The 25503-nt window shown below is 44.5% G+C and overlaps 1 protein-coding gene across 3 annotated transcripts in view; it reads right to left on the reverse strand.

The window, feature by feature from the left end:
• Positions 1-25503, reverse strand: part of ULK4 (unc-51 like kinase 4) — a 250082-nt gene that overhangs the window by 85335 nt on the left and 139244 nt on the right. For all 3 annotated transcript variants that reach the window (XM_054729835.1, XM_054729834.1, XM_054729836.1), the window contains 2 exons: positions 24589-24694; positions 778-944 (listed from right to left, as the gene is read on the reverse strand). In XM_054729835.1, the coding sequence (XP_054585810.1) occupies positions 778-944; positions 24589-24694 (273 nt within the window). The remainder of the gene's footprint in view (positions 1-777; positions 945-24588; positions 24695-25503) is intronic.

Raw genomic sequence — 25503 nt, forward strand, 5'->3', positions numbered from 1 at the left:
GGTCTCCCCGTTAGCTTCTGCATCTACTCAAGCCAACAGCGATCGCTCGACATACGCCTCTGGCAATTCTACCAGGATTCGAAATATAACAGTGAATTCCTATCAGCCGTGTGCTTTCATGCGACCGGAGTATCAGCTGACTCAGAGAGAGGGCAGTAAATGAAACAGGCATGTGGAGGCACCTCAAATGGAAAGTACTTAACAAACCCACGCCCCCTTCCTTCGTAGAGCACAGTCCAGTTTGGGGCACATGGACTGAATACACTTCTCAGTCTTGAATCCATCTGCAATTCCATGTTACTGGTCATAAGGGAAAGCAAGTGCTTGTTTACATGTTGCGTTACGGATGTGTGTATATGTGTATGTAAACATGTGTGTGTCTGAATGGATGCATGGGCCTAAAATCTCGACCCAGTGCTCCTGGCAAGCTGACGTTTCCCACTGGGGTGGCTGGGGCCCCATCCGTGGGCAGGAAAGGCTGCAGAAGCTTGGCCAGCCCCGGGTGCCCGTAGGGCTAACGGTCTCCACCAGGAACGTTCCCCGATTAGAGCTCGCCAAGTCTCTGCTGAGGCCCCTCCGGCTTTCCTTTCCGATTTTGTAATCACATGATCTGTTCTTGGCACTGGTCACCAAAGATGGCTTATTGATAGTCTCTCTCTATAGGACGTAAGTTCTTTCTAAAATGTAAAGACACTTTAGAGGCAGATTAGCAAGAAGAGACGGACAGGGGGTGGGGTGCAGGGCAGGGCTGTGCCAGACCGAGGCTGAGGCCCCTACCTGCAGGGCCAGCCGCACGACACCAGACGTGTGGGTCAGCATGCCGTGCAGGACGTCCAGCAGGGAGCAGAGCAGCGCGGCTGCCGTCTCGTTGTTGTTTGGATTTTCCACGTCCAAGCACAGTGTGGCCGTTTCAGTGAACAGGTTACAGACATGACGCACCAGTCCTGAGGGTAAGAAGGAAAAGGGCAAAACAGTCATCATAACATAAAAACAGTGTGCCCCATAAACCCAACAGGGCAGGTCTCCACGATGCGTACGTGCTAAGCAGTCCTTCAACTCTGCTGTGTACCAGATACACGGGGGAAAGTTTCGTGAAATGCACGTTTCCAGGGCTCACCCCCAGGGAGACTGCTCAGGGGCCTGGGATGGGGACTAGGAATATAGGTGTTAAGCAAAACTACACTTTGGAAAACACATCCTACATGGTCAGGCTTCACTGGGCCGGAGGAGTCCCCGACACGGAGGGAAGCGTGCTGTGTGTGAACAAACTGTCCCAGGCTCTGCTCGAAGGGCCAGCTCTTCATGCTAAGGGTCAGGAACCACACAGGGCTCTACAAGTAATTGGGTCATTTCAAGAGGATAAAGCATGTTTTTTTCTGCTGTATGCCAAAAAATTTTAAGTGGGAGATTAACTGTGATTTAAAGAATTGGAAATTGAGAAATGGCCAGCTTCTATCATTGTGTCTCTGCAAACCTCATATGAAGGGTTGGTCTTCGTCAACTTTTAGTTTGACGTCGTCTGTCACAAATTCATTTTCACATCTTGGGGTGCGTTATTGCTTATATTTAACTATGGCATTTCCATTGTCACTGTTACGTAGAATTAAACTTGGAATTCACAAAACTGATTCAGATGTAAATGTGGCGAAAATGCAACATGAACAATGTTATAAGCCTAAATGGTGAATAGGACTCAGGCACAGATAGATTGTCCGAATGTTCTAGAAAAAGTGATCTTCAAATGTAACTCCTTTACACAAGCAGATGGGGGGTGGGGGGGAGCATGGTCAGGAAGTCTGACATGTACTATAAACTGGATGCTATTGCACCTGCCATCCATTCATCCCCAGTTCTCATGAAGATCGATTAGATGGAAACTCTGCCAAGCAGAGCCATTCAAGCTCCGGTATCTCTTCTAAACAACGCGTTCTGTTGTTTCCCGTAAACCAATCTGGTTTCCCCAGCTGAGTGCAAAGCAGTTCTTAGACTACAAATGCAACTGATGTTGTCACTGAAGGCAGAGAAAAACCAAACTACACAGTTCACTCCTTGTGGCAAAAACCGGTGCAAGTCACAAGGCTGAAGATAAGTACAGTTGATGGGAAAGCAGAATGAATTATTGTTGCCCAGGTTCTTTATCAGGCGGCAAGGTCTGACAGCTCATACCATCAATGGCACGCGGTACAGAAAAGCAATTATTGTGACACGGGCATGATGGCCACAGGCCTTCCCCTCCGAGTGAGACCGCATCACTCATGGGCTAGGAACCAGCCCCTGGCTTTCGTGAGCTGCAGGCAGGGTAGAAGGGCTGTACAGCGTAGTATTTGGGAGAGAGGTGTTTTCCTTTGGGGGACCCACGATTACTTGGTGACATGTTGTAGATGGTCCAAGGCACAGTGCAAGGGGGCGAGGACTGGTGAAGTCCTCCCATGGGATCAGTGGTTCTTCAGAAGGCGGAGGCAGACCCCTAGGTTCCCATGTCCCTGCTGCTTGGTTCAGACTGAACAGCTGGGGAGCAACAGTGAACCTGACCTTCATTCCGTCTTCGAGGAAGGAGTGCAAGGCTGGGATGGCATTCTCTCCCGCCGGCCACGGGAAAAGACGGGCACCCAACACCAAGCCCTGACTGGGCACCCTGACGTCACTGGCTGTCAGGGAAGGTGCTTGTGAGATTAGAAATGAAGTAGGACGTAAAATATTTCTTCCCAACAGTGGCAATGCCAGCAAAGGCAGCAAAGGCATCTGGGAGAGCGCAGTAGTGTTTCCCTGTCCTCTGCTCAAATGTCATCAAAACAACTTCTTAATACTCCATTCTAACATCTCTAAGAGAAACCAACATTCATTAAGCCAAACAATCCAACAACTATTTGCATTAATTATAACCAACTCCTCAAAATAAACCCAAGAATTACTTTGTATTAATTATAAGCAAATCTCCAAAGGAGTCACCCCCCTAAGTTATTTTCAAGTGTTTAATGTTCTGGGAATATTAATGTGCATGAGCTATTCCTAGCTCCGGTCACTGTGTCCTTATTATATTATTACTTTTTCAAAATCTGTTGGGAATAGCGAAATGATATGAGAGTACATTTTGAAATGCCAAGCTTTTGAAAATACTTCCTAGTTCTATCATTAATGATTTGAATACTCTAAATCCCAATGTCACCTCCCCAAACAGAGGCTTCCTTCTAGAGAATTGGACATGTACATCACACAAACACGTGGTCGTGTCCACTAGGATTCATTCCCGTCAGCTCAACAGACAGCGCGGAAGAGGAGAAAGGCACCTGTAAACCCTGGTGTGAGAAACTGTTCTTTCCCACATTGATCAACACTTAGCCAGCAAAACCAGCATCAACCACAGCAGCTGAGTCAAAGGCCTGCTTTTTTTTTTTTCTAATATATTTTATTGATTTTTTTTTTTTTTTACAGAGAGGAAGGAGAGGGATAGAGAGTTAGAAACATCGATGAGAGAGAAACATCGATCAGCTGCCTCCTACACACCCCTACTGGGGATGTGCCCGCAACCAAGGTACGTGCCCTTGACCGGAATCGAACCTGGGATCTTTCAGTCCGCAGGCTGATGCTCTATCCACTGAGCCAAACCGGTTTCGGCAAAGGCCTGCTTTTTAAATAGAAAGACATGGAGGGTGCCAGAGGCAGTGCTGGTCTGACACACTGACAGGGTACGTGGAGGCGTCTGTGAACTGCGGGGTCCTGAGCCACAGCTTCCAAGCTCGCTCGACCTCTTCTGGCCGAACGGTAATGAGCAGCCACCCGCACAGAACCGGCCCCTGCACAAACATGTCCAAACATCTCTCGGGCTTCAAGGTGATGAACCATTTCAGGGCAGGTCTTTGCCTCTGTTAGGCCAGCTCCCCCAGAAGAGGCCCTGGGAGTCTGCCCTGTGCCCGATGCCGGGCCAGCGCCTCTCCCTGGCCGCCTCCTCCCCCGGCACTGGCACTGCCAAGTCTGCACTCCCTCTGCCTGGGAGCTCTGGCTTCCACTCTCCATCTAAGCCTCCCCCTCACACGGGGCCCCCAAGACTGCGAGCCCCTGGAGTTGGGGTGTGCCCACAAGGAGAGCGACGCTGCACAAGTTTCGCTGATGAGTATGACGAGCCAACTCACAGTTCTGAGCTCGGATGAAATACAGGCTGGGGACTTCTCAAATATGACAGAGGCGAATGTTTTAATTAAAATTTTTCTTACAAAAGCCGGAAGGGACTCTGTATTCAGAGCACTCATTTTGAATTACATTCCTAAGAAAATTGTGTATATGGGAGTATCTTAAAAACAAACTTGTCCCAGCCCCCCTGAGCCCACACTGGTCCCTGGATCTTCCTATGTTTAGCACTTAGATCCACAGAGAGAGGAGACCACTGTATTCAAATATTCCAAGCATATGATTTATTTAAAAGACTTGACTCTCGCGCTAGCTGGTTTGGCTCCGTGGATAGAGTGTTGGCCTGCGGACTTAGGGGTACCGGGTTTGATTCCGGTCCAGGGCACATGCCCAGGTTGCAGGCCTGGTCCCCAGAAGGGGGCATGCAGGAGGCAGCCGATCGATGACTCTCATCATTGATGTTTCTATCTCTCTCTCTCCCTCTCCCCTTCTCTCTGAAATCAATAAAAAATATACTTAAAAAAATAAAAATAAATAAAAGACTTGACTCTCATTTGCATGGCTCTGGGGAACGTGGTAGAATGAATAATGCACCTTCCTCAAAGAGATACACATCCCAAATCCCTGGAAACGGTGAGTATTACCTTACATGGCAAAAGGGACCTCGCAAATGTGACTGAGGAGCTTGAGGTGGGAGGTTACCCCCGTGGGCCAAATGGAACCACCAGGGTTCTTGTAAGAGGGAGGCAGGAGATCAGCGTAGCAGGAGATGACAAAAACCCGAGGTTGGACCGACAAAAGGAAGGAGCCCCAACCCAAAGAATGCAGGCGGCTCCTAGAAGCTTTTCAGCTGGAGTTTTCAAGGCAGGGGATGCGGAAGCCTTCAGGAAGCACCAAGCCCTGCAACATCGGGATGTAAGGCGATACACTGTTCTAGTGTGGTAAGCACCTAAACTTGTGGCTTTGTTGCTATGACAACAAGGAACGACTACAAGGAGGGAACACAAGTAATTCTCTTGGCTCGGTCTGCCATCTTCACCAAGAGATCCTCAGCCACGGTTCCTACTGACGAGATGCCCTTCTAAATCCGCATCAGCAGGTGGGCCAAGAACTCGGCAAACCCAGGTGGACAGTATATTCACTACCCTGTTTTGCGGGGAAAGCTTGTGAATTGGCTCATTTTTGTTTCGCCAAAACTATGGAGGACACCGTGTCATTCCAATTATAATAGAGAACGCTCGCTGGCCTGGGAGTCACACTCTGGTCTCAGTATTAGTGTTAACAGAGGACCAAGGACCCGCGTTCCATTTCAGAGCCTCGATCCTCAGAAAACGAAGGAGCTGTGTGTTATCTGAGGCTCCTGCCAGCTCTGATATTTTATAATTATGATCAGAAGGTGGCAATGCACGTTATTTACCTCCAAACCTACTTTCAATAAAAATGCATCATAATAAACCATGACTATTATTTATAAATCAACACTCGAAAGCTAAAAATTAGATATTAGAGTAAGTCAGTACAGAAAAACAGTAATGTTGGCAAAAAAAAAAACAACCCAGTATGGCTCTTAACCATGTGCCAGGTACTATTCTAAGTGCTCTAACAGGTATATAACCAAAATCCCATTAACAACTCCATTTCACAGATGATGAAACTAAGGCTCAGAAAGGTTAGGTCACTTCGCCAAGGCCACCTGCCTCCACGGTCTATGCTAGCACCCACTATGCAAGATTGCTTTTCTGTAATTGAGATGACAAAAAAGGAAAATAAGACTATTAAGTCTAAGTGTAAATGCAAAAAACCAAAAACAAACAAACAAAAACAAAAAACAAACACCTCACAACAAAAAGCAAGATTTGTTTTAAAAAGATGTAACGAGAAACAGATAAGGATAGAAAGGTAAGGGGGGGAGTGCTTCACATACGAAGTCGAACCTCTCCCACCACCAGAGAGCTATAAGGGGCTAAACAACAAGGAAAGAGAAGAGATGGAAACTGCCTCGGCACCAAGACATTCTGCCTTGAAAATAAATCTGCTTCATTAAAATCTTCTTTTGCAAAAGTGAGTTCAGTATTTGTACACAGCAGGTCTATCGAGCCACGACAATGTTTTGCTTCGGTGACATCTTTTTGCGTTAGTTCAATGGCAGGTGCCAGTCGCCAAGCAAACCTGTTCCAGCTGCCACTGCAGGAGACGCAGAGCAGGATCCGATAGCCAACACGAATGCAGTTGAGTAAATGACAACAACCGCCAGCAAGCACAATGCATTTCCGTTTTCTGGCGGAGGAAATAAATTCTAGTGGGGGAGATTTCCACATGCAGCTTTTACATACCAAATTTCGGAAAAGTCTGAAGTCACACTAGACATCAATGCAAGCTATAAAGGGACTGGTAAGTGCTCACTTAAATACGGACATAAAAGATGAAGCTGGCAGAAATAACCACAGAGGAGAATAAGTGAGGGAACACGGTTGAAACAGAGGAGCACAAACAGGCATGTCCAGTTATAACCAGATTCTCAACACTGGCCTCTCAGCGATAGAAACACACACACAAAATCAATATATAGAAAATCCGCTTAAAAAATCTGAACAGCATTCCCTCCCAATCACCTGAGGCCAACGATTTTTACAGATTATTACATCCACAACCACAGAATATACATTCTTCCCCAATACACACGAAACCTTCAAGACAGATCACATGCCAGGCCAAAGTATTAAGTCTCAAGAGATTTCAAAAAACGGAAATCTTATAGAATGTGTTCTTTCAACACAACTGGGAAAAGGTTAGAAATCAATAAATATAAAGTATTTAGAAAATCCCCAAATGTATGGATATTAAACAATAAACTTCTAAAACACCCATGGGTTAAAGAAGAAATCATAGGAAATTTTTAAAAATATGTCAAAATGATGATAAAAATATAACAGTGCTTAGAAAGAGCTCTGTAGCTATAAACGCTAGAAAAGAAGAAAGCTTTAAAATCAATTCTATAAATTCCCACCTTAAGAATCTAGGGGGAAAAAACATACCAATTAAGCCCAAAATAAATAGAAGGCATTAATAAAGAGGAAAGTAAACATCAATGGAACAGAAAATAGACAAATATTAGAATTTCCTCCTATATACTATACTTTTAAAAGACTTTCACCAGACGCAGAAGACTATCTACTTACTGTATGACCCCATTTATGTGAAATGTCCAGAAAAGATAAATCTACAGAGAGCACACGCTGAAATGGGAAATCTGGCCCAGCAAAAATCTGACCTAAATCTTATGAGTCTGTATTACTTTCTGTCTTATGAAATTTGGTGACAAATATCAGGCTCAATTAAAATGGGCTCTGTTACATGCCTTTCCCTGGGCGAGCTTCATTCATTCATTCTGTCATTTTCTTGCCACTACTGTTATTGAGCCAGGAACTCAGGTCTCATAGGTAGAATGTAATAGAATGTTGGTTTTCAAAGTTGTTTTTATTGTGAGCAGCAAACCACTCTCAAGACAGAAAATGAGAGAAAGAATGGTTTCCTACAGACCAAGGTGTCAGACCAGGGTGCATTTTTACCTCCGTATTTGTTTAACACGTACACAGAACATGTTATATGAAAAAGTGGACCAGACTTAGGAAGGAGTAAAAATTGGTGGAAGAAGTCTAACTTAAGATATGCTGATGACACCATCTTAGTGGCAGAAAGTAGCAATGATCTGAAATGACTTCTGACAAAAATGAAAGAAGAGAGAGCCTAAGCAGAACTGCATTTAATATAAAAAAATCATGACTACAGAAAAAAAAAATAGACAATTTTAACAAAGGCAATGAAGACCATGAAATTGTTAAAGACGTTCAAGTTGTCAATGTAAATGGAGCCAAGAAATCAAGAGAAGGCTGAGACTCACAGGGCACTGATGGGAGAATTGGGAAAGATCAAGAGCAAAGAAGTGTGGTTGGAGACCACAGCTACGATCATCCACACCCTCAGCCTCCTAATTACTCCGCACAGATGTGAACGTTGGTCAGTGATGAGGGCTGATGGGAAAAAAATGGCATTTCACCAGAAAGATGGTGTTGGAGGAGAGCTCCACAGACACCCCGGACACCAGAAAGATGAGTAAGTGGGCCCTGGAGCAGATGAAGCCAGAAACATCGCTGGAGGCAAAAATGACAAAACTGAAGCTGTCCTGCTTGGGGCACATCATGAGAAGGCAGGGTTCTCTGGGAAAGACCACAATGCTGGGACAAGCAGGAGGCAGCGGGAGAAGAGGAAGCCCAAGGATGAGATGGATCGGCCCCAGCAGAGCATGAGTTTACAGGCACTGAGCGGGGCTGCCGAGGACTGGAGGTTGTGGACATCACTGATTCCCGATGACACCAGGAGCGGAGCTGTCTCAACAGCACGCAACCCACACCTGCTTGTTTTAATTGCACCGAGGTCAGACACCCATGAGAGAGACTCCTGGTGTCTTTGCTACATCAGATCTTCCAATCCGTGAACAAGACACACACGTCAGTGGGTGCGCCAGGCGCTGCGACAGGGAGCATGAAGGCAAACCAAGATGAGGTCAAAACTTAGCTAACAAATCAGATCTGTGTAAACCTCTCAGGGATCATTTATCAAATAATCGTGACATCCGCTCTTCTTCCGCTACAGGCACACCGTGACCTGAAGCTGACCCAGGAAACAGACCGGAGGGCGCTGGTTTTGGAGTCTCCAGACGGTGGCTGTCTGCCCCCTCCCCGCTTCCTCCGGACCTCCCGACTGACGGTAAGGAATCAGAGTAGAAAGACCTCGAAAGGTCCTTTCCACTCTAAAACTCTGAAAACGCCTGCTAAGGTCACAGGAGACCTTTTTTTTTTTTTAATTGTCTATTTAGGTTAGAATGTTGAAAAAGATGAACAACTCCAAGTTTGACTGGCTGAAAATTAACCTAACTACTAACACCTCTTTTTCACATTATATTTAACTTAAACTGTAACGTATGTAATTAGTGCATGTGCTTTCTAAAGCACACCGTGGTATTTTTTGGGCTTTTAAAGAAAGAAGAAGCCTGGTGGTTAAGAGCTGGCATTTGAACGCTCTGCATCTACAATGACATGAAACCGCACCCTCTCCTCCTCCAAACATCTGGTCTTCCTCGCCACAGAGATGCATTTCAAATGCACGCAAGGGCTCTGGAGAGAGGAGCTGGAGCTGGGGATACGGACTTCCAGGACCTCCACACTCACAACTAGTCGTCTGACTCCGTGCTCTGACTCCAGCCACAGGGAAGGCCGTGCTGGCCGAGTCCAAAGAGCCGAAAACAAAGCAAACAGAACAGAACAGGACAGGTAGAGAGATGTTTTTGAAATAGATGTTTATACAGTAGAAAGGTATTTTTAAATCTTTTCTTTTGGGCCATTTGATTTTGAATTAAAACTGGGAAGTGCAGTTGGGCAGGAAGAGAATGCTGGCCCCCTTAAGACTGGTGCGACTCTCCCTTTCTCCCTCCCCATCTCTGCTGAAGTGTCATCTTAAAGGAGGCTTCCCTAACCATCCTGTGTACACACCTCGTCTCCCATGTCTGACCCCATGGCTGTCCCTGTCACATGTATGACCTGACACACGTTTGACACAGATCATTTATACTTTCTCATCTAGAGTGAATTAGTTCTCAACAAATAGTTAAATAAGTGAATATGGGAATTACTAAGTGAATGGAAATAAAAGCCATTTCCCTTATTCTGGACTACAGCTGCCTGTTCTTCAGATGGATGTATGCAAATACAGATGTGCAGAGCAGAGCTGTGGATTTCATTTTCCATCAATGTCTGATTACCTGCTGATTAAATCTGACAGGCTGTAAAGGGAGAAAAATCATTATTAGATCCCATCCTATCATCTCTAACAACCTAAATGCAACCAATGACCTGTTTTATTACACATAATAGCTTTTAGACAGAAAAAATATATAGCCACAATCTCACTATAAAAATAAAAAAAACATTCAATGAACCCTGCTCTATAGTTGCATGGCTACATAAATATAGTTATACTTTTATATATATTGTAAACTGAAACTATATTTAGAGATAGCATTTCATTTTCAAAAGATCATTTTGAATCCTATCATGAGGTGTAATATAAAATTCACTGAGTTGTTGCATTCTACCATAGATGTGTGCATGGGTATATATACATATAGTTTCATATATACACACATATACATGTATGTAATTTTTGCATGCACCCATACACACATACATTGTCCATTAAAGAGAAGGAAATGAGCATTTTCTCAAAGGCATCTATGAGCCATGTTAATTCTCAATGTAACTAAACAATGATGATATTATACCCATTTTATAGATGAGAAAGTACCTTTTTTTCCGGCATATAAGACGACTTTTTAACCCAGGAAAATCTTCTATACGCCCAGTCGTCTTATACGCCGGAAAATACGGTAGTTCACACAGGTGCCCTGTCTGAGTGTACAAGGTCACACAGTTACCATGTGGTAGTGTCAAGTGGCAAACCAATCTGACTTACTCAATCTAGGGTACACAGACACCGAATGTTTACATACTATCTACATATATGATCGATATGAGACATTTTAGAAAAACTTTTTACTGATATATATAGACATATAAAAAGGTACAAATATAAGTGCACACCTAAATGAATTTTCCCAAACTGAGCACACCCACATAGCCAGCCTGCAGCTTGAGAGAAAGTTGCCAGCACCCAGAATCCTCATGTATTCCCGCACACATCATCCCCTCCCCCAAAGCCATTACTACTCGCACTTCTCACATCAAGGATTAGCGGCCTGGTTTTGCAGCGTGTATCACTGGAATCACAGGGCATGTTCGTGAGACCCACCCATACGAACAGCGGTTGTAGAATAACAGCAGTTATTCTCGTGGCTCTGTAGCCTTCACTGTGTGACTACACCACAGCACAGATTAGAAAAAATTATATATGATGAGAGGCTGGATCACAGTGTAGCCATTCCAAAACTGACTCTCCTCACGGGAATTCCAGATCCTGTTTCTATCAAGAAATAGTCGAGTAATTACTTTTTCTGTGAGTCACTAAAGAAAAGATGTGCTACCAGAGATATATTCTAGACAGCAAATCATTTACTAGAAATGTTTTTATTAAAACCCACGTAAGTGAAAGCACTAATGGAATACGTGCTTTGATCTGAAATTTTAAAATAATTATTCTCGGGGTAAGGTTACAAAGATAACCCCGCAAGTACAATTTGTTCCCAGCATCATTCACTGGCAAACTACTGCAGTAGGGTCCTTAAATGGCAAAAAATGGAAAGTGCTAGAGGAACAGTAACAACAAAATTAAACACACACACACACACACACACACACACACACACACACACGCCTGTATGCATGTGTAATATTTGTGGAGCACGAACTTTGCACAAGACAACATTCTGACCCTTTTACGCTCTTTGCCATGTACTTGCAACAAGCCCCTGGACTGGATATGACAAGGGGAGCCACTGAGGCACAGAGAAGACTTGCCCAAGGTCACAGACTGTTAATTTCCGAACCAGGACTTCAACCCAGGTTACGGGGTCAGAAGTGCCCACTCTCAAACACTAAGCCGGCAATGTGATTATTTCTATAAAAAAATTAAAAATCAGCAAATCTTGATAATGTTTTGTGATGACATGTAGAGTGATCAGAAGAACCACAGTTCAAGGGCTTATTTCACGGCTGAGACCTTAAAAGAGCTGCTAACTTTGAGGATATCTTACACAGTTTTTGCTTTACGAAGAGATACTTGCTAAGATTCTGTGTGATGACAAACAAGTTGTCAGTATACTATCTAACAGATATTCACACACACGCACACCCCTCTTAACATACACATTTAACCCATCCCTGCAAGGAGAAGGAGAAGTTTTAACATGGATATCTTCCATGTGATTCAGCATTTCCAAACACTTGTGTATATATGTATGTGTGTGTGTCTGTGTGTGTGTTTCTGTATGTAACCAAAACAAATGAGGGGCTGTGTCCACAAAAAGACACGTATAAGAATGTTAGCAGCTTTATTCATAATAGACAGCCAATGTCCCTCAGCAAGAAAAGGAAAAAACTGCAATATATTCATAAATTGGGATACTATCAAGCAATATTTTACATTTTTTAAAAGGAATTATAAAGAATAATGTAACTCTCACAGAAATTATTTCATGAAGGTAGCTAGACAATAAGTCAATAAATTTTGTTTCATTTATATGAAGCACAAGAACAGAGAAAATAGATCGATGGTGACAGAAATCAGAATACTGATTAGCTGTGAACATGAGCAAGGATGGGGGAGGGACTGGAAGGAGCTTTCTGGTGGGGTCAAGTGCTCCCTACTTAGCTCTGTGTGCTGGTGTGACATCTTTAGTCATGTGTAAAAACCCATTACTGTACTTTACTACTGCCTGCTAACACTCCATAAAAAGTATACAAAATGTCAAAAAATTGGAAGCTATTTTCACACTCACTTAAATGTTTTTTTCAAGTAAATCTCAGTCGGTCTTGAATCTATATAAGAATGCAACATGTTCCAATTAGTTTGTAACAATAGGCAATAGTTTGGAAAAATGAAATTTTACTATACAAATTATTTAAATGCCTTTGCATAACTGGTGTGTGGTTTTGACAACAACTCTGACTTAGGAAGCAGAGTCAACGCGCATGACCTCCACGCAGATGCGCGCACTGGTACGGGGCTGGCTTTTCAGCTATCACGCCATTAAAACCACGTAGCAAAACTAAACCAGAGGAAAATAAAAAGACAGGCCACAGACTGAGAGAGCACATTTGCAAAACACATCTGAGAAAGGACTTGTATCCAAAATATACAAAGAATCCTCGGAGCTCAACAATAAGAAAACAAACAACCCAATTAAAAAAACGGGCAAAGGATCTGAGCACACCTCATCAAAGGAGATGCGCAGGTGGCCGACCAGCACATGACACGATGCTGCACATTCTATGTCATCAGGGAGATGCAAATCAAAACAACAACGCAATGCCACCCCAACTTACTGAAGGGCGGAAATCCGACACGCCGACCGGCAGCCCCAACGCCCGTGAGGACGGGAGGCAGCGGGCATGAAAACGGTTCGGCAGTCCCTTGGAAGACAGCGTGGGGCTTTCTTACAAAACCCGGCACAGGAATACGATACATTCCGGCAATGGTACGCCTCGCTATTTACGCAAATGACAGAAACGTCACACGCATGCTCACGGCAGTTTTATTCATGATGCCAAAACCTGGAAGCGACCGAGATGTTTCCCAGTAAGTGGATAAACAAACTGTGGTGATCCAATGGGATGTTCGTGGATTATATACGGTAAATACAATGGAAGATCAATTAGCAATAAAAAAGAAATGAGTTAGCAAGCCACAATTAGCCTTTCTCCTTTATTTTAAATACTAGAGGCCCAATGCATGAAGATTCGTGCAAGAATGGGCCTTCCTTCCCCTGGCTGCCGGCACCGCCTTCGCTCCGGCTGGAGCTGCTTTTCCACCTTCCCATGCTGCCCAGAGGCCCAGAGCAGCGGGGGCTGTGCCGCCCCGCCCCCGGCCACTCAGCGCCTGTGTATGCAAATTAACTCATTATCTTTGTTGGGTTAATTTGCATACTCACTCCTGATTGGCTGATGGGCGTCGCAAAGGTACAGTCGATTTGCATCTTACTCTTTTATTAGTGTCGGTAACATCTCCTCTCTCTCTAGAATATTATTTGAAACTTTCCATTACAGGAACTACCAGGCTCTCCATAGCAGGTGCACACCAGAGCACAGCATGAACACTGCGTCTGGCTGGAACGTGCATGTGGTGGGAGCACAGCAGGAATGCAAGGCCTTGTTCTCGGGGCAGAGATGCCTGTTCTAAACACTGGCCAGAGGTCTTAAAAAAACAGCACAATAAACACATGCCATTGTTCACCAGGACACCAAGGGAGAAGATGCTGAACTGTGTCTAGAGAGAAATCTTGAGTTACCAGTGATATTCAATATTAGCCTCAAAGGGAGAGGGCAGCGTTCCAGTCCAAAACAAGTTGTCCACAAGCAAAGCAAAAGCAGAAAAGAATACCCCGCTTGCTTTTCTGAAGATGGGGATTGGGGGGAGTCAGCCCTGGATGAAGACGTAAGGAGGGTAGCTCAAGTTCAAGCCACTGAACCTTATGGTCATCCAGCTGCTTTCCAGCTGGGGGCCCCCAGGATAAGTTTCTGCACACCATGGCCCTCGCTTTCATCACCAGTACAATGAGGGGTTTGAATAAATGAGCTTTATGGATACTCCAACTCTAAACATTATGTAATTTTTAAAAAAGGGTTATTGAAGGAAATTGAAGGAAATAAAACACAAATCAGAACTGTCTCCAACAGGAAAAGAAGTCTGGGCGTGGCGCAGTGAAAGAGAGCAGTTAGGAGGGAGGAGAGGCTCAGTTATGGTGGAAAACGTTAGCCGAATAGGAGATAAATGGCCTGTGATTTATTCAGCTATTTATAGCTTATCTCCAAGAGACACCTAGAGAAAGAGACTGGATCAAGTCCAGAGTTTGGTGCTTAGATAGACAGAAGCTCATTTTACTGTCTGACAATCACTCCTCGGCATACCTGTATATGGAAAGAGCTGATACCTTACATTCTATTAAAAACGTTAATGTGAGATCATTGCTCTTCGAGGACTCTTTTTTAAGCGTGCAAAATTCCGTGGGCTTGCACAGTAAGATGCACATTAAGCACACCTGACACCTCAGTGATCTCTTGACATTTGACTGAAGGTCGAAGCACTGGACCTCAGGACGAAGTGGGCACTTCACCGGTGCAGGGGACGATTAGCTTTGCTCCGTGGTCTGGAGCTGAGTTATTAAACTCCTCTGTAAAGTTCTATTACTTTTCTAATCCCATTAGGAGCTGTCCTCACTGCTTGCTGAACATGGCAGCCATGTGCTACAATAATGGCTGTTCGATGTTAGATTTCTTTTCCTCTAAAGCTAAGGATATAAAAGAGAAGGCATCAGAGATATGATACAGCCGCTGATTGTACCATTTAAAGGGAAAAAGAAAGAGCCAGATGTTAGCTGTGCCTCTTTGTGAGGGAATAACCCGCATGATTCCACATTTCCACCCTTAGTTCTGAGGGTCCGCGGCCCAGACAGAAGGGAATGAAAGTAAACGTATGTTTCAGCACTTTGGGAAAGCACTTACAGAGAAAACAATTTACATCTTAATAGCTTTCTTTCATTTCATTAACTCCTCCTCTGTGTTTCATCCTGGAGGCTGCAGGGATGTTTGCAAACACGTGAGTCTAAGAAAGAACCACAGACTCTCCAGAGCAAGCCAGGCTCCCACCAGCACTGGAGTCGCTTCTCTGTGGGGCCTCCCTTCAAGGCTCCCGTCACCCACTGTGGGGAGCACTCCCTCCTGCCCCCCTCCGTCCAGAGGTTGACCTCTCAGGACTCGAATCTTCAAATCTTTGGGAAGATCTTATCTTGAACAGGAAATGGGTGCCCTGGCACTTTCACTAGGACAAGGCCTGCATTTTGGAGCGACTCACGGCATGAACGGTCTCCCATTCCGCAGGAGAGAGGGACACACGTGTGCAGACGGTGCCGGGAGCTCTGGCTGGTCTCCCCCACCCTTCAGAAGGAACCGTTTCCATCAGCTTCACCAGCCTGGCTGCTTAAAGCTATGCAGCCTCTAGAGTGATCTGCAATGTTTCTTAACGTGTCACCCAGAGTAAACCCGGCGGAACCCTCACACGGAGAAGACCTCTGCCATCGCACAGCTGGGACATCAGTGTCCCCTCCTGAAACGCAGTGTGGTAGGCAACTTGCATTTGAGGCTCAGCCAGGCACTCCATGGCCCAAACTCCCTGCATCCTAACGAGACCACGAGCCTCGTTCTCACCCATGGCATGTGGGCAACAGGGACGTGGGTCATTTCCAGGGACGCAAGTAAAATACACATAAAATTGACCAGTTCAACCGTCTTTAGCTATGCAATTCAGTGGCATTAACTACCTTCATAATGTTACATAAACCACTGTCATCATCCTAAACAGAATCTCTGTACCCATTAAACAGTACCTCCCCACTAACCCCCACATCCCAGGCCGTAGTAACCATGATTGTATTTTCTCTCTCTACAAATTTGTCTATTCTAGGTACTTTAATAAGTGAAATCATACAATAGCAGTCCTTTTGTGTCTGGCTTCTTTCATTTAGCAAAATGTTTTCAAAGTTCATCCATGTTGTCGCATAAGTCCGTTTATTTCTTTTTATGGCTGAATAATATTCCATCGTACGTATATACCACATTTCATTATCCATTCACCCTTGATGGACACATGGGTGGTTTCTACCTTTTGACAATTGTGAATAATGCTGCAATGAATTTGCAAATATCTGTTTTAGTCCCTGTTTTCAATTCTTTTGGGCATATACTGAGAAAGGAAACTGCTGAATGATATGGTAATTCTGTGTTTAACTTTTTGAAGAATCACCATATTGGATTCCACGACCACTACACCATTTTACATTCCCACCAGCAATGCATGAGAGTTCCAATTTCTCCAGATCCGCATCAACATTTGTTACTTTCCTTTTTTTAAAAAATAACAATCTTAACAGGTGTGAAGCGGTATCTCATTATGGTTTTAATGTGCATTTAATGACAAATAATGTTGTGCATCTTTTCATGGGGATAATTGCTAGTCATACCTCCTTTTAAAAGAAACATCTATTCAAGTCCTTTGCCCATCCTATATAATAAAAGCCTAATATGTTAATAAATGTCCAGTCATCTGGTCGTCCATTCAACCAATCAAAGCGTAATATGCTAATGATATGCTAAGGCTGTTCAACCGCTCACTATGACGTGCACTGACCAGCAAGGGGCAGGTGCTCCGACCAGCAGGTTAGCTTGCTGCTGGGATTGGGCCAATTGGGACTGAGCGAGACGGGCCAGACATGCCCTGGAGCCCTCCTGCGGTCCCTCCCTGGCTGGCCAACCTGCCGGGTCCCTCCCCGGCCTTGATCATGCACCAGTGGGGTCCCTCGGCCTGGCCTGTGCCCTCTCACAATCCAGGACCCCTCGGGGGATGTCGGAAAGCCAGTTTCAGCCCAATCCCGCTCAGTGCAGGAGCTGCCTCCTGGTGGTCTGTGCGATCCCACAGGGGGAGTACCACTCAGCCAGAAGCCAGGCTCACAGCTGGCGAGCACAGCAGCAGTGGCAGGGGCCTCTCTGCCTCCACGGCAGCACTAAGGATGTCCGACTGACAGCTTAGATCTGCTCCCTGCAGGCTCCCAGACTGCGAGAGGGCACAGGCCGGGCTGAGGAACCGCCCCGCCCCCCAAGTGCACGAATTTCATGCACCAGGCCTCTAGTTTATACATATAAAAGCCAAGTGGCCAGAACGACCAGAACAACCGGTTGCTATGACACACACTGGCCGGCCAACTGGCCCGATGGGGGTGGGGCCAGCCAGCTGGACCCCACCCATGCATGAATTCATGCACCAGGCCTCTAGTTTTATAATAAGACTGTTTTGTTGTTGATTTGTACTTCTTTATGTATTCTGAAAATTAATCCCTAATCAAATAGATGATTTGCAAATACTTTTCCTTTTAGCTGGGGTTCTTAGGAAGCAGGTATGCCTTCTCTACAGTGTTACTACCCTTCTGCCTGCTAGATAGAGAGCATTTCAATATCCAGGGAAATGATGAAGCTATGAAACAGGAGGAGATGGAGCAAAGCCGCCCACTGGCCAGAAATGCCCCCGATTCTATTATACAACTGAGAAACTTTTTTGTGTTAATCCACCCAAAATTTTGACTCTTTTTTCCCCCACAAACCGAACACAGTCCTCTAACTGTTCACCCTGTGATCTGTAGGTTCATGACTTCCATCTCCTAGGTCTCATCCCCTTTAGTGCTTCTTAAGTAGGGTTGCAGGCCTTCCCTGACTAGACCCTCCTTTTCTCCATTACCACAAACTGGCAGCATATTCATTTTGTTAGAGAGACTTACTTGCCTATAGTTCTGATATCCCTCCATTCCTCTTTGTGTAACTGAGATTTTTCCCATCCTAAGATTTTAGGCACCCTTGTTTCTTTGTAACTTCTTAAGAACAATGGTTCTGAGTATCAACTTCCAGTAATCAGACGAATAGGTCTGAGGATCTAGAGTACAGCATGGTGATTACAGTTAATAATACTGTAATTATACACTTGAAAGATGCTAGGAGAGTAGTATTTAAATGTCCTTACTACAAAAAAGAAATCATAATTATATAATGTGATATAAATTTGCAATAAATAAGTGCATCAAATCAGCACACTGTACACCACAAATTTTACAAAAAACTATGTCAAATATATCTTAATAAAACTGGAAAGAAAGAATCCACAAATAATCTTTTCAAATGGCTCTTGAGATCAAACTTGCAGATATTTTAGTATTCTGCATTACTAGTATAACCTCTTTGGGGTGATACAGTTTAACTCATTTAAAGTGGCTGATACTACCCAGCTGGTGTGGCTCAATGGTTGAGTGTCAACCCATCAACCAAGAGGTCGCTGGTTCAATTCCCAGTCAGGGCACATGCATATGGGATGGATCCCCAGTAGGAGGAGTGCAGGAGGCAGCTGATCAATATTTCTATCTCTCCCTTCTCCCTTCGCCTCTCTCTAAAAATCAATGAAAACAATTTTTTTAAGTGGCTGATACTGTCGCAATAATTTATCTTCAGTTTCATTTCTCTCCCTCTAATGATCTGCTTACACGGTCCCATGGGAGGACCACTTGGCTATTTTTAGTGCTTATTTTTAAATACTTATGCTAATTTTATTAATTATACATGACAAATTTACATATATTACCATTTGATCCTCAAGACAAACATACAAAATAGGTATCATTATCCCAGAGAGATTAAGACCCAAAAGTATCTCATCAACTTGCAGACTAAGGGTTCAGACCCAGCTATTTCAATTACATACCATGTTCCTTCTCCACATGCTAGCTTCTCCAAGTCTCCCCTAAATAATGAACTTATAACTTCTTTTCTGGAGCACGGCTTCAAAGTTCCTTCCGTAGCTCCTGGAAATATTTTTATGAGGCACCGCTCACTGTGTGCTGTTCCTTGACACTATTATAATTTCACACCTTCTGTTACATGTCCCTCCTTCCTATTTTTAACATGTTTTTAATCTGATCTAGCCAAAAAGCTTGTTAAACGTCTCCCTCTTTTCCTATATTGAAAAATCCTTTTTGAAGAGTGATAATATGGCTTTGATGCTTCAGAGAATTTCAGACATTAAGAGGCCTCCCTGAGCCCTGGTGAGGAGACACGTGGGCAGGGGAGCGACGAACACGGGGCCATTCTACCTCACTGAAACATTAAAGGAAGACAAGGGGACATTTCTATCTGCCTAACACACAGTTCTCCATATTTCAAAATTAAGGTTGGACAAAACAAAAGCTTGAAGCAAAAAATAAGACCACTGCTTATAAATCTGCAGCTCCGGAAAATCACTCCGCCACATCCAAGCTGACCATTTTGTGCTCCAGGGACAGGACTGCCCCTCTAAGACCAGCCAGCCGGGCTCCAGACGTGAGCAACGGGGGGAGAGCTGATGAAAAGTCACTCAGCGGCTCAAATGCTGCTCGTTTGGATGGCCTTCGAAGAATCCAGCTCGTAATGTCTTATGTACATCAGGTTCTCAATGAACACACCGTGAGGGAAGAAAGATACGAAGCACTGGACGTGAGGTCCGAAGTCCGATGACACGTTGGGGCCGGCAGCCAGGGGCTGAGGCTGGGCAGGGTGCAGAGAAATGAGGCCCTTATTCTGGAAATGGAATGTGAGCTCTGCACTGAGGGTCCCCTGTCATTCACCCAGCCAGCGCCCACCTACAGAGCAACCGCTGAGCGCCAGGAACTGTGCGGAGGGGGCAGGGGCAGGGAGGTCAACAGTGAACGGCCGGGCAGGCTCCTGTGTTCATGGGCTCTCCTTCCAGCAGATGACATGAATATCAATCAATCAATGACTTCTTTTTTAGACAGTGGTATGTTCATTGAGCCTATAGGTTAAAACAGGATTGCTTCCAAGATCTGGGCAACAAGATGTGGGGATGCAAGGAAAACGCCTGCCCAAGAAAACAGCAATTCATGCGTGAGGCTCCGGCAGGCGGAACTGAGGAGGAGGGCTGTCCCCTCCCCCAGGGAGACTGCAGAGCCCCACACTCTCCACAGCCAGCCAGCTCTGCGAGCTGAAGAGCTAATTCTATACCTGCCGCTCTGGAAGAAACTGGGGGCTTGTGAGGACTTCCACAGAAAACTCAGGAGGCGAGTCCATCGGGACATCATTCCTATTTTAATTACAACCGTGGTAAGTGCAACGAAAGACAATGTGGGGTTTCAAGAAAGGCTTGCTGGAGAAAACGGAGTTTGAGCGGAGCTCAGGAGGAAGCAGGGAGGTGAGCAGGATGGGGACAGGTACGTGGGAAGGTGCGGGGGAGAAGGAAGCGGGTGCGTGACAGGAACTGCGATGAGGTGAATCTGGCCGTGCCCGGACAGCACAGGGAAAAGTGCCTGACAGGCAGCAGGCGAAGTCAGGACTGTGTGCTGTTAACGATTCCAGCCCTGCTCCGAAAAGCAGGGTAGGGCTGGCACAGGGAGTGACAGGTGGAGATTGGCACCCTAAAATGACCGTTCTGGCGGGTGCTGTGTGAAAAATAAATCAGAGTTCTCTTCTTATCTCCTACGCCAATATTCTCCCGTTCCCAAGGTCATCCCCCACAAATCATCTCTGAAATGCCTAGCAGATAGCAATGCAATGAAAATACTTGAAATCTTTTAAAATTCAAGCAAAAGAATTTCTGTCATACTAAAAAGACAACCCAATCTGAATAGACAATTTGTCAAAGAAGATGTACAAACAGCCAATAAACCCATGAAAAGATGCTCGACATCATTAGCCATTAGGAAAATGAAAATCAAAACCCCATGAGGTATCACCTCACTCAGAATGGTCATCATGAAAAAGCAACCCTTTCTCTGTTCTTATGCTTAATACTGTCACCAGAATATGACACTTTGTATCATTTTCCCCCCAGGACACCATGCACCTTTTAAATCTGCATATTTACTAATGGAGCATTTTCTTCTAGCCTGTTTAAAAGTATCATATCTGTTCAATTTTTTGAGGCCTCTCCCATGAGAGCACCCACCAGCCATGGCTCAGACTTTTTCACCGGGTGGCGGAAGCACTCACGAGCTTGCATGGAAGCTGCAAGGCCCCTTGCTGTCCGGGCTTGGAAATCTCATGCCACTCCCATCACATTCTGGTTGAAGGGAATCACTAAGCCGCCGTGGTTCACGGGGTAAGAAAGAGATTCCACCTCTTGCTGCAAGGAGCTGCGATGAGTACGTGGCCATCTGTAATCTAGCACCGTTACCCAGAAATGTTGAATCGGCTTTACCCAACACCACAGCTGGTGCCCTGGGGGTTGTTCCGTCTGACTTCCTGAAGCCGATCCATCACTTCCCTGTGATGCTTCCGGTTATGTCTGGATGGTCTTTTGCACGCCTGGATCCTCAGCTTCTGCTTTCCTGCGGTACTGGCAGTATTGAGTAGTACGAAGACCACGTGGCCTGCGAATCTAAAGTAGTTCCTACCTGGTCCTTTACCGGAAAGGTCTGCCAACCCCTCCTGTTCAACACGAGCTGGAATGTTCCACACGAGTGAAAAACCTAAGGTAGCTATCAAGTACACTTCAAAGCCAAACAGCTCTCAGAGTGATTTTCTCGTCTCTTGAGAAAACACCGATTTAGGCAGGTTTATAATAAACCTTGTAAGGAATGAGTATGTTGATTTCTGACTCACCGTACACCGGTGGAGAAAAACATTGCTTTCAATGCTTCTTTGGCAGGATTTGCACCTGCGTGTTGTGGAAATCCGTTATTCTGACGGCTCTGCTGGGAACACTGAAGCTGGGACTAACACCCATCACGCAAAGGTCAGTGCATGGCGACCAGCCAGAGCCCCTTGTGATGTTAATAACGCTAATATTTTCAAATGTAAACAAAAGGTCTTTCTTTGTTTTATCCTTCTTTCCCTGAATGGCTCATTTAAAAGTGACCACTTTAACAGAAAAGGCCTGAATTACACAATGCAGTTGCGTGCTCGTGACGGTCAATGACTACTTATCACAGTTTGTGTCCTTGGTGGCTGCCCTACTGAGTGGCACGTGACACTGAGGTCCTTGTGTATGTTACTGCCAGTCCTCTCTGATCCAAGCACCAGGACGGCGTGTCCCACTCACGAAGAAAAGGTGCTGCCGATGACACTGTCCCACGCTTCATCAGTAAGAACTTCACCTTGCACTCAAGGCAGGTGCTCTTTGAGACTTACTTTCACACAGTTTTTCTCACATACTGCTTTTCTATACACATAAAAATATATATAAGTAGAACAAATTGGTGTAGAAATAAACAAATTAAGCATCTTTACTCAAAAATTTAGAAAAAAATATGTAAAACAAACTCAACAAAAGCACAAGGAATGAATTAAGAGATAAAAGCAGAAACTGACTTTTTTTAAAGGAGGACTAACAACTAAATTCCAAACCGGTCTAATAAAATTAAATAACCATAATCTTCAATACTCACTAAAAACTCAAAACTGCAAATACATAATATAAAAAAACAGTAACAGGGAGATAATTTCTGAAGCCAAGAAAATAGAACAATTGTGAACACCTATATTGTCCAAATCTATGGCAATAGATTTGAAAGTGTGTATGAAATAAAAGCTTTCTAGGAAAACTCAATTTCTTAAAACTGACTCAATAAGAGATGGAAAGAAGTAAAAAGATTAATTACCTTTGTAGAAATGGAGAAAGGTGTTAATGAGCTACCACTACTAATATACCTCCTAGAAACAGCAGAAGCCACAGGGAATACCACTAAACTTTTAAGGAATAATTTAATTGATTCTTGAATTGTTCCAGAACCACAGAAAGAGTAAAAGCTTCCTTTTATTGTAAACTAGAGGCCCGGTGCACAAAATTCATGCACTCGGAGGGGAGGGTCCTCAGCCCGGCCTGCGTCCTCTCACCGTCTGGGAGCCCTTGGGGGTTGTCTGACTGCTGTGGAGGCTTCTGGCTGAGCGATGCTCCCCCTCTGGGAGCACACTGACCACCAGTGGGCAGCTCCTGCATTGAGTACCTGCCCCCTGGTGGTCAGTGTGCATCATAGTGACCGGTCATTCCGCCATTTGATTTGCATATTAGCCTTTTATTATATAGGATATGCAACTTAGTGTTAACACCAAAACCTAGCAAAGAATGTATTCTATTAAAAATAAACAAGAAACAAAACCACAGGCCAATCACATTTGTGCATGACAATGGAAAATCCTGAAAACAAAATTAGCAAAAACTTAAGTAGCACAATTAAAGAATAATATATCACAGTCAAGTGTGGTTACTGACTCAAGTGCTCGGATGGTTTAACACAACATAATCTATTAAATATAACTCATTACATAAATAGATCCAAGGAAAAATCATTTGATTATTTCCATAGAAGCCAAAAGTAATTATTTATTCTTGCTTTCAAAAGATAAAATTAAAATAGATGAGTACTTCCTTAACCAGAAGAAAAGACTGAGGCAATACCAACACATCCTCTATCTGTGGACAGGTAGGGATTATGATTATATAGGAAATCTCTGTACCTCCCCCCTCAATTTTGTATTAAACCTAAAACTGTCCTTAAAATATAAAGTCTTAAAAATTGTTTTCAATTGTAATCTTACAGATATGTATAAGATGCAAAGTAAACTCACCCTCGACCCATTCAGTCTCATTTTATGAGATGCTTTGGACCATATACGTTTTTATTTTGACTGACAGCAATATGTCTAATTACTTTGCTTACACTTGCATTTGTGTGTTTTTGGGGTTTTTTTTTTTGGGGGGGTGATTATCATCTTTAAGCAATGCTACTTACAGTGTGTCATGTAGAAAATAAATTAATGTAGAGAAGCTATCACAATCTTACCACACTTTCCCTTTTAGCTGGTAATATTATTTATAGGACATTAAACATCTATTTTGACTGATCAACTTTATTTTTTTAATTATGCTTTTATTGACTTGAGAGAGAGAGGGAGGGAGAGGGATAGAGAGAAAAACACCAATTGGCTGCCTCCTGAATGCACCCCCACTGGGGATCGAGTCCGCAACCAGGCATGTGCCCTGACCAGGAATTGAACTGGTGACCTCTTGGTTCACCGGTGGACGTTCAACCACTGAGCAACACCAGCTGGGCTGACTGATCAACTTTAAATAGTACTTCATGACTGTAAGATGAGAAAACTTACAAACAGGCAAAACTCAACAGAATCTGAGCGAATTCTAAGAAGCACTTACCGTGTTCATAAAGCAGCTGCATGTTCGGATCTTTGCAGGCGACCAGATTGTGGAGCAATGCAATCACACTTTGCATGGTGTTACCCAGAATGTTCTCCTGGTGGGCCTGCAAGAGATGCCAGTTGTCATCATAACTACACAGAAATACAATCACATCATGAGAGAGACAAAGAGCAAATGACCTCCATCCCCTCATTCTTCTCACAAGGTGCCATGAGGACCTCTGTGCTGCCGGGAAGCGGGTGCACTCGCGCTAGGGCACGCCCCCCGGTGAGTTCGTGAGCTGGGAGGCAGCCTGAACCACCGGAGCACCAGCTGCACGCAGCCCCCTGCCCGAGCTGGACAACCACACAGCCCTCTGTGCTTAGACGGGGACAAAGAGTCAGAGAGACAGACTTCAAGCACTGGGGACTGAGAGGACCAGGCCTGAAAGATGTTTTGAGATCATAAAAGAAAGCTTAGAGAAATACTTCTGCACATGTAATAAAATTATGCACAGCATTCTTTTACATCTTCATGAATCTTCTGTGACCTGAATCTTCGGCATCACCTTGTACACTGTCTCCTCCCCTTTCTTGTGGATCAGACTCACCAAAGCTTTGTCTTATTCCATTGGTCTTTCAAGGAACCAGCTTTCCATTTCAATGATCGTCCACATGTTTGGCTTTGAGTTAGTCAATACAAATGTATACAAATTGCCACCTCTTCCTCCTGGGAGGTCACTTCCCTGCCCACTTGTGATTAGAGTTGACCAGGACACTTGCTTTGGCCAATTAAATCCTTTGGGCAGAAGCTTTAAGGACCAGCGAGGGCTTTGTCATCCCTCCTTCCCTCTGCTCTGGTGACCCGTCATGCTCTAGGTGGAAGAACCTCCAATAACCCGAGTCGCAGAGTGAGGATGTGGTAAATGAGTGG

Source organism: Eptesicus fuscus, chromosome 18 (genome assembly GCF_027574615.1).
Source record: "Eptesicus fuscus isolate TK198812 chromosome 18, DD_ASM_mEF_20220401, whole genome shotgun sequence".
Lineage (NCBI taxonomy): Eukaryota > Metazoa > Chordata > Mammalia > Chiroptera > Vespertilionidae > Eptesicus > Eptesicus fuscus.